The sequence below is a fragment of the Tetrao urogallus genome, assembly GCF_951394365.1.
Source record: "Tetrao urogallus genome assembly, chromosome: 10".
NCBI lineage: Eukaryota > Metazoa > Chordata > Aves > Galliformes > Phasianidae > Tetrao > Tetrao urogallus.
The window spans coordinates 9442381-9452077 of NC_136823.1; the positions used below are offsets into that span (position 1 = coordinate 9442381).

At 52.7% G+C, this 9697-nt stretch overlaps 1 protein-coding gene across 4 annotated transcripts; it reads left to right on the forward strand.

Moving 5' to 3' along the window:
* Positions 1 to 1285: 1285 nt before the first annotated feature.
* On the forward strand, positions 1286 to 9447 carry GATA2 (GATA binding protein 2; the record flags this gene model as incomplete). Of its 4 annotated transcripts, none has more annotated exons than XM_079540546.1 (5): positions 1286 to 1514; positions 2145 to 2744; positions 5193 to 5371; positions 8198 to 8323; positions 9148 to 9447. In XM_079540546.1, 5 exons carry the CDS (start codon positions 1286 to 1288, stop codon positions 9445 to 9447), a joined length of 1434 nt encoding a protein of 477 aa, XP_079396672.1. The 4 variants fall into 4 exon arrangements, with proteins under 4 accessions (XP_079396672.1, XP_079396673.1, XP_079396675.1 ...); XM_079540547.1 differs by having other exon boundaries at positions 5226 to 5371; XM_079540549.1 differs by having other exon boundaries at positions 5226 to 5371; positions 8240 to 8323.
* Between the last annotated feature and the right edge of the window lie 250 nt (positions 9448 to 9697).

Genomic DNA, 9697 nt, shown 5'->3' on the forward strand with positions numbered 1-9697 from the left:
ACCGCGCTGGGCTCCGTCCCGCTGTGCCCCTTTCGAGGGGGGGGGGGGAAGCCGTGCCGCCTCCATCTCCCCGGTGCCGGCCTCCATCCCCGGCCCCACGCATCCCGGCGGCAGCGCATCTCCGCGCCCGGGCACCCCTGACGGAGCCGCCCCCGGCGCCGAACCCTTCCCGCCCCGATCCCCCCCCCCATCCCCACGCACCCAGCCGGGACCCCCCTATTCCGCCGTCCCCGCCCCACAGGGGCGTGCAGAGCCCGGGCGGGGAAAGCCCCCACGGCGCTGCCGGGCGAGGATGCTGCGGGCGGGGGCAGGGGGCGGAGGAGGGGGTCCGCGCCGCGCCCCCCCGGGCCGGCTCCGTTTGGGGCCGGGGGTGCGGTTGGGGGCGGTGTGGGGCGGCGGGATTGGCTGGCCCGGCCGCCGGCCCTGCGCGCCCCGGCCCGTCTGCGGCGCCGCGGCCAGCTGGCGCCAGCGCTCATATAGGATGCGCGGGGATGGGACCGAGCCGGCCAGAGCCGCGGCTTTGCCATCTGAGTAACACCCTCCATCCAACCTCCCGCTCTTCTCCTCCCGCGCTCGCTCGGCTTTTCCCCCCTTCTCTCTCCCTCTCGTTCTCCTCTCTCCCGCAGCCTCCGAGCGGGCACCCGCCGCCTCTCTGCCTCCCGCCCCGGGTAAGTGTGAGGCGCGGGGGGGCATCGCCGCTTTCCCCCTCCTCCCACCCTTCTGTCCCCGATCCTTTTCTCCTCCGTCCCTCGTTTTCCTTTTGTGTCAGCCCAAGTTCTCGCTGGGACTCTATGGGATCTGCCGTCCTTCCTTCCCCCTCTCCCCTTTTGAAGCCAGCTGGAAAAACTCCTGTTGACGTTTGTAGCGAGAGGGCTGGGGGGGGGGGAAGGAGGGGGGAAAGGAAGCTTTTGGATTTTTTTATTTTTTTTTTTAAGTTCGAAATGAGATCTGTTTATTTAATGACGGGAGGGCGCAGGGTGAGGAGTCGGGGGAGCAGATATTTTAGGAAGGGGGAGGGGCTCGGCCGCCACCTCCCTATACATTTAGGGGGGACCCGCTCACCCCGTGTCTCTTACAGGTGCTGCCCCGCCATCCGCCCGCGGACAGAGGGACGCGTTGACTCCGGGGCCCACCCTGCATCCTCCCGAGGGCGATCTTCGGACACCCGACGGCTTTCTCCTAAACAAATCGCCCGTCTGCTAAACACCCCCAGTACCTCCGCCTGCCGACCCCGACCGCCGCTCGCCGCTGCCCCGCGGGTGGGCGGGAGGGGAGGCCCGAGGCCATGGAGGTGGCCACGGACCAGCCTCGCTGGATGACCCACCACGCCGTGCTTAACGGGCAGCACCCCGAGAGCCACCACCCGGGACTGGCTCACAACTACATGGAACCAGCGCAGCTCCTACCTCCGGACGAAGTCGACGTCTTCTTCAACCACCTGGATTCCCAGGGCAACCCTTACTACGCCAACTCTGCCCATGCCCGGGCCCGGGTCTCTTACAGCCAGGCACACGGTAAATGAGCATCCCGCTCCTCGGCCCCTTCCCCAGCTCTGCCCGTTCCGACGTGTGGGTGGGGAGATGTTCTTGCGGCCGCTCCGGTGTGTCGGGGCCAGGGGGGAAAGGCGATGGAAGGAAATAGAACAGAAAGGGAGGCACGGGTGAATTTTAACCCTAGCGATGACCGGGCATTGGCGGAGGGGAGGGAAAGAAGGGGAGGGTGAGAGAGGAAGGGGAAATAGTGTGTGCGGAGGCTCAAACTTCTCAGACACGGCTGCTTCCCGGATGCAAAATACCAACAGATTCGAATCGGCAATGGATTTTACCTGGGGTGTTTGTAGGATCTGAAGAGAGAGCGCTGTGGCGGCTCGGAAGACAGCACAGAAGGGGGTTTGCTGCTTGCTGTAGGGTGGGGTGGGGTGGAAACGGGGGTCCTTTGCTTCTTCCCCGGCTGGCTTTATTTCTCCGAGTTTTCCCCAGGTGGTTGGGGTCTCTCTCGGAGGGCATGCAGATAAGGGGCTGTTTGCAGACTGTGGGTGCTGCTCTCTGTGCTGGGAAATCTCCCCCTGCTCTGGCTCCCCTGCAGCTCTCTGGGCCGCGAGTTGGGATATTTCACTGATCCCTGACGCTCTTGTGTCCCTACAGCCCGCCTGACCGGGAGTCAAATGTGCCGGCCTCATCTTATCCACAGCCCCGGGATCCCTTGGCTGGACAGCAGCAAGGCGGCACTCTCTGCCCATCACCACAACCCCTGGACCGTCAACCCCTTCACCAAGACCCCCCTGCATCCCTCGGCAGCCGGAGCACCCGGGGCCATCTCTGTGTACCCCGGCAGCAGCACGTCCAGCACCGCCTCCGTCTCGTCGCTCACCCCGGCCTCTCACTCGGGCTCCCACCTCTTCGGTTTCCCCCCGACCCCTCCCAAGGAAGTGTCTCCGGACCCCAACTCCACCAGCGCTGCTTCCCCTTCGTCCTCCGCTGGGGCCCGACAGGAGGACAAAGACAGCATCAAGTACCAAGTGTCGCTGTCAGAAGGGATGAAGATGGAGAGCGCCAGCCCGCTCCGCAGCAGCCTCACCAGCATGGGGGCCCAGCCCTCCACTCACCACCCCATCCCCACATACCCCTCCTACGTGCCGGCTGCCCACGACTACAGCAGCAGCCTCTTCCACCCGGGCAGCTTCCTGGGGGGCCCGGCGTCCAGCTTCACCCCCAAGCCACGAAGCAAGGCCAGATCCTGTTCGGGTAAGCGGAGCACCCCTGCCATGCATTGATGCTATCCCTTGGGTGGGAGGACTAAATTTAGGGCCGTTGTGCTGCATGTGTGCGTGTCGTGGTTGGCTGTGCTTGCAGTATACAGTTGAAGCCGTAGGCGGCTGTAGGGCCGGGGTTTGTGCTAGCTCTCTTTGGGACAGAAGGGCAGGTGACTGCTTGGCCTCACCGTGCTGCATTTTTAAATGGAGCTTGCACCAGGCTTCCCTGGTGCCATCGTGCTGGCAGCGGCTGCTGAGCCCTGGGGCACTCGGATGGGGCCGAGGGACACGGAGTGAGCAGCGCAGCAGATCGCACTACAAAGAAGGATTTATATGGGGAAGAATGTCAAACAGCCCCCGGCAGGCTGTGGCCCCCCAGGACTCACGTTCTCCCGAAGTGGTTAACCCCCCATCCCCCCCCAGTTCCACGTGGGGACTTTCTGCTCAGAGTTGTTTCCCCTTTGATAATTTTTCACGTCTCCTCTTCAATAAGAGAGAAGGCCCCAGCGCAGGGTGAAAGCGAAACTTCCCCGGCCGCTCCGTGCCGGCCCTATTTCCTTCACATTTAAAGGAGCAAAAGTTCAAATATAGTTTACATACCAGTGCTAAAGACTAAGGTGTCCAGTCATCGCTAACTTACTGCAGCCCGACCAGAAAACACTGCTTCTTTCCTGATCCACACATCTCTGCTCCGTAGTGCAGAGCTTTCCACAGATCTGCCTTGCATTTCTACCTGGCAGTGCAGTTCCAAATCAGCAAACTGCGATGGTTGAAATGCTGATCGCGCTTTGAAATGACCCCAGTTGTACAACCAGGCATAGAATTAAGGACATTTCTGTAACTCTGACCTTCCTGCTTTAAAATCAGCCATCAGAAGGAAAAGATGTACGATGTATTTCAATACGGTGTACTGGTACTGAATTAAGATAGCCCTTGAAAATTAGCAACCATGTAAGCTGTTGTGTGTGTGTTCTTAAATATCATTGAATACACCACATGCAATTATTTTTAAAGCAATTCAGAAATGTGCTCCTTTACGAGTTTTGCAACAAAAGCATCAGACACTTTACAGCCTCACCAGCTCCGATTAAATGGCCCCTCTGAAGGGAACACCACAGTCACTACCTAAATGCAGTTGCTGCTACATGCATGCATCCTTTTAGCGGTGCACAGCGCAGTAAGAAGATGCAATTAGCAGCCTGAGCCCCTGACTTACAAACAGACCCAAGGCCCCCATCTCTGAAGATAACTGGATCTCGAGGAGCTTTTTATTTTATCCTGTGGTCGCCGGCAGCTTTATTAAATGGGGGAAGCCTGGGGCTCCGTTGTTTGTTTTTCCTTTTTTTCCTGCAAGGGAGCCCCCCGTGCTGGGGGGAACTGGGGAAAGTTCGTGACCACCTGGTGTTTTTGTAGGAAAGCTCAGGCTCACGACACGGCGACTCCGGCAGCTTCCTGCCCAAGGAGGGACAAAAGCTCCAAACGCAGCACTGAGAGCTCCCCTCATTTTTCACCGTGCTGTTTAAAAGCCACCCACTCCCTAGATTAAAGGAGGCACAACCCCGCTGAACTCGGCGTGGCCTGCTGCAGTTATTAGCAAAAGGAGAATTTCCTCTCCGCTTAAACGCTGTAGGATTTGCATACACTATATGAAGAGATTTCTATATTAAGCAGACCTGCCCTCGAAGCATCGGAGGCGAATGAACTTCTAGCAGAGAGCTTTCTGAGGCACAGACACACGTAGGAGCTGCATGCTGGGTTTCCGTAGGGCCGCTCTGCCATGCCGTGGTTCCCATGTTGTGCTGAAGCACAAAGCAGTAACATGGGTAGCTGCTCCGCACTACATCTAGGGGGAAAAAAAGACAGAAAAGGACTTTTTTACAATAATTCCCAGTGTCAGTGCTGGAACTGAAGTTTCTGAAAGATCAGTATTGTGCCTTTGGAACAAAATTCATAACCGAGCCTTTGGCACGCCGTGTCTATTCCCAACCTGCTCAGCTTTGCTTTCCTGCATGGTAGTGTTTGCAGCAAACAGAGCAAACCCAGAAGAGGAGGTCTTTCTGCTTAGATTTAATTCTAGGAAACCCATTTCTTTGGTTCCTTTTTATCTTTTGTTGTTGTTGTTTGTTTTACGTCTTGCGTGTTCACAGGTGTGTGTGTGTGTGTGCATGGCAGAAGGCACAGCCCGAGCACCGCAGTGCTGTGGGTGCTGGAGGGAGCTCTTGTTTTCCCAGCACCAACACCGGCTCAGTCCTTCCCTCCCCACGGGGAGCAGGAGCTGATCCCTGCTGGTGGCACGCACTACTGGCGGTGCTCTCGAGGTCCCTGCTGCATGCGCTGCGCGCGCCCCTGCTGTCTGCCCCTGCTTGAGCTAACGCGGTTTTGACTTTCGGAAAACACCTAAAGGACAATGCAAAAAGCTTTTGTGAATTTGTTTTTAAAGAAAGAAATCCGGTTTCTTCGTGTTTCCATTTAGAAGGCAGAGAGTGTGTGAACTGTGGAGCAACCGCTACCCCTCTCTGGAGAAGAGACGGCACCGGGCATTACCTGTGTAACGCCTGCGGGCTCTACCACAAAATGAACGGTCAAAACCGACCTCTCATTAAACCCAAACGAAGGCTGGTAGGTGTCTTTGACTTTCCTTGGGTTGGGGGATACATGTGGCAAAGGGACCACACGCAGGCACGAGCCTGACGCGTCCTACCGTGCTCGGCCCCATAGTCACAGCAGGGTCAGGCCATGCCTGGGGGCAGATCCCTCCCACCCCCCCCCAACGTGCCCTGAGCCCCCAGCCGAGCTTCTGCGCGGCCAGGCCAGCGGGAGATCGGGTATCCGTCTCCCCGTTTATCCTCAGATGACAGCTTTTAATTTAATTCCTCATTCATTTGGCCTCTTGGGACGTTTTGGGAGCGAAAGGGTTATGAGCGTGAATGTTCTCCACCGTGTGCTAAAAAAAAAAAAAAAGAAAAAAAAAGAAAAGTTCCAGCTCCAAAAAGCAAAACAAATCAGATGAGTCAAAGCTACTGCTCCCTACTTCATAATTATTTGTATGAAAGCCATGAAGTAATTTTCACTCTTATATTCTCTGGCAATACTAATATTGGTTCCCTCCCCAGACAATCCCCTACTGTTTAAAAAAAAAAAAAAAAAATCCTATTATTTTTCCATGGAGTCACCTATACTTTGTATTTTCATTTGAGCCATTTAAAAAAAATGTCCTTTCTGAGCTCCTGGTAGTAGTTTCCTATCCGGATATCTGTACGTTAAAGATAAGGAAACTTTGTGTATCTGTTTCCTGACTCTAAAAGCTTTAGAGAGTTTCTATAGGCGAGCCTTGCCAGTCATGCTCGCTGTTTTGAAATTTCTAATACACTCTATTCCACAAATAAGGCGTAAAATGCTAAGAATAATAAATATATTTTTTTGGAGCTTTGTGATTTATGGTGCCTAAGTCCCTCAGCTACTCGTGGGCACGTTTCAATGAGGTTTGGAGAGCAGAAAATTGGCACCGCTGCTCTGACGCTGGGATGAGATGCAGAAGATTTGTCGTGAGTCAGAATTTCAGCTATGCAGGCTGCTTAGTGACTGACACACAGAAAAATGTTAAGACAACAGTGTAACATTATCGACTCCCAGGCTCAAGTACTTTGCAGTCTGAATGGGACAGGCCGTAGAGCCCAGCAGTATCAGTGAGCCGTGTCCCGGCCACAAACACAGCGCTCCACCTTCCCCTGTGCTGGGAGAGGGTTGCGCTTCGTTTTCTGTACTTACCCCACTGCAAGCAGACAGAGAGCTTTTCTCTTCGTTTGGTTGTTTGTTGTTGTTGTTTTAATTGATTTACAGCTTTGTTTATTGCCCCTTTTTCCACTGTAGTTTGCTTGTTTGCAGAGGAGAGATGGCCATCTTTGGGAATGCGTTCATCTGACATGCAATAGCAAAGCCATCATTAATGTCAGTGCTCGGAGGTCTGGCATTAATTGTGTTTGGGTTGCATGAGCGTACTTGCAGTAGGGGGTACCCCTTCTCTCTGCCTTCGGCCTGTTCTCACAAGCGAGCAGGGGCTGAAATATACAAGTCCCAGAGGGCTGATTCCTGCTTTAAGCTGCTAAGCCGTCCACCACTTTGGGAAAGTTACATAGCCGGAGTGTAAAATCAGTGAGTGCCTACAAACCCAGCGCTGCCCTTCTGCGAGCCGGGTCGGTCAGTGCTCAGCGTTCTCATACGGAAAGGCCAAACGCTGGGACACCGCCGTCGGCTCGCAGAGGTGCTCAGTGCTTAATGCAAACCTCGCTGCCGCTTCACCGCATGGTTCTGGTGGCTAATTGCAGAAATACCTAGAGAGCAAGGCCCTGGGGAAATTAACGCCATTTATGTGCGTTAGTAAGCAAACTGCACTAATTTAAGAAAATATCGAGTCCTCTCCTTTAATCCAATCGCACAGATTGGATTGTGTTCCGCCTGCTTCCGGAAGCAGAGCTGCAGCTTTCTTATACAAAATTATTTCCCAGAATTTGGGGTGCCACTGACAGCGCTTCCATCCAACGAGCAGCGTGTTGTCGTAGGGCCTGCTAGAGAAGGGCAGAAATCACCCGCTGCCTGCTGTTCCGCTCTTCCTGCTCTTGTTCTGGGAGGTGGGTGAATGTTTGGGATATTTTTGCCCCCCCTCCGCCCTGGTTTCGGCAGAACAATGCTGTTTAAATGATCCTTTTATATTTTTTTAAAGATGGTTGGCTGAGGGCTTGTCAGCCCAGAGACTGAGTAGGGACAGAGGCGGCAGCTGGGTCAGCGCAATCATTGCTGCGAGGCATGAAATTTGGTTTGCTAAATATTTAAAGAAAGTTGGAGCCAGTTTTGTTTTCTCCCTTTCACTTGTAAATGGAAACTGAATTTTCAGTGATGGCTCTGATAAATACTGCACCCAGCTAAGCAATGCGGTTGGTTTTCTTTTGTGGACATCTTTAAAGGGACAGAGGAGGTGAAGAGAAAAAAAAAATCACATTCTTTAAGATCATTACCTTTTTTCAAACCCTACACTGGCACTGACTTAGGTTGGTCACTTAAGAAAAAGGGGAGGGGGGGGGGGGAGAAAGAAAAATAATTTTCCTGAGACATTCTAGAATCCTGCAAAGGGAAACCTTGAGCAAATCAAACATCGATTTCCCCCTCCTGAAATTTTTTGTTTGGGGAGTTGAAGAGACGCATTGTTTCCTCTGCACACATGGTGCCATGGGGCTCAGTGCTGCAGCCTGCATAGGAAAATACGTGCATTAAACAAAAACCCAACGGCCACAGCATGCGAAACTGACAGGAGCTTTCGTTCAGCCCCAACGCTCTGCAAAACCTCGGTATAGATCTACCCAACCTAAATATCGAGCCCAAGTTGACCTTTCTCATGATCCCCCCCTCCTCCTGCTGATAGATTTTTAATTTTCTCTCTCTTTTGGTTAGTCAGCGGCCAGGAGAGCAGGGACGTGTTGTGCCAACTGTCAGACAACCACCACGACCTTATGGCGACGCAACGCCAACGGGGACCCGGTTTGTAATGCCTGCGGACTCTACTATAAACTGCACAATGTGAGTATTTGCTCATCTCATGTGTCGCGGGGATTGATGTCTTAACTGCGCGCTGTACACTGGGCTTTTATTGGTTTTGGGGGGTTTGGTTGTTGTTTTATTCCTTCCCTCATCTCTAAGGTTCCCCTGGGGAGTGACAGCCATTCTTTGTCGGCATAGTGATGCTAAGTTCGGTGACATTACAATGTATGAGCTTGGCTTCTAACGCTCGGGCAAAGCAGGCAAAATTGAGCATGACACTTGGTTTTAACTAAGCGAGTTTTGTGCATCTTTTGGCCATTGGAAATGGGCTCTGTGCAAGAATTGATCCCAACGGAGCATCTTCGTTTTGATTTCAAAATAATAATGCATCTAAGGCTTTGTGTTACTGTCATTTGTTTAAAAAGAAATTTGCCCTAAGCAGGAATCACTTGTCCTGTTGTACAGTTATTTAGACTACAGGTAACTGAGGTTATTGGTCTTGGGTTGTTCACGTCTTAGGTCTGAATTTAGGTCAACGTGTGCCTCCTGGTTTGATCTCATTCTCTTAGGAAATGAATGACTGAGGGCAAGCCTACGGGAAAGAGAGTCATCGGCTGCCAAATTCAGTTCAATTTGTTTTTCATGTCTAGGGTTTTTTTTTGTGTGTGGTTTTATTAAACAAACCAATATAAACAAGTTCTGCAGAGAGAAACACCATTTTTTTTTCTTTTTTTCTTTTTCTTTTTTTTGGCCAGAAAAAGGTCTCCATCCAGGAAAAACACATGGGGGCTGTCCAAATATTTTCATTTTTGCACAATAAAGTCATTTTGTCGGCATGAGCCTGATTTTCTCATTTCTTGCAGGTGAACAGGCCTCTGACCATGAAAAAGGAAGGAATTCAGACCAGGAATAGGAAAATGTCCAACAAATCAAAGAAAAGCAAGAAAGGCTCCGAGTGTTTTGAGGAACTGTCCAAGTGCATGCAAGAGAAATCGTCTCCTTTCAGCGCTGCTGCCCTTGCTAGTCACATGGCACCTATGGGGCATTTGCCACCTTTCAGCCACTCTGGACACATCCTACCAACACCTACCCCCATCCACCCATCTTCCAGCATCTCATTTGGACATCCGCACCCATCCAGCATGGTTACAGCCATGGGATAAAACCTGACGACCAAGAGACCCACCCAGAGATTGAGAACATGGGGCTTTACCTAAGACGACACCAAGTAAGAAAATGTTCTGCCAAGAGGAGAATGTAGGGATGGCAAAAAAGGGGATCTGTGCTCCCGTGTGGTTTAACTCTTCATGCTGGACTAAAGCCTTGCAAGAGATGGGTCTTCTGCAGAAATGTGTAGTGGTGCCTGTAATGCACTTTGCCCCCTCAGGTATAAGGAAAAGAAGAACTCACCTG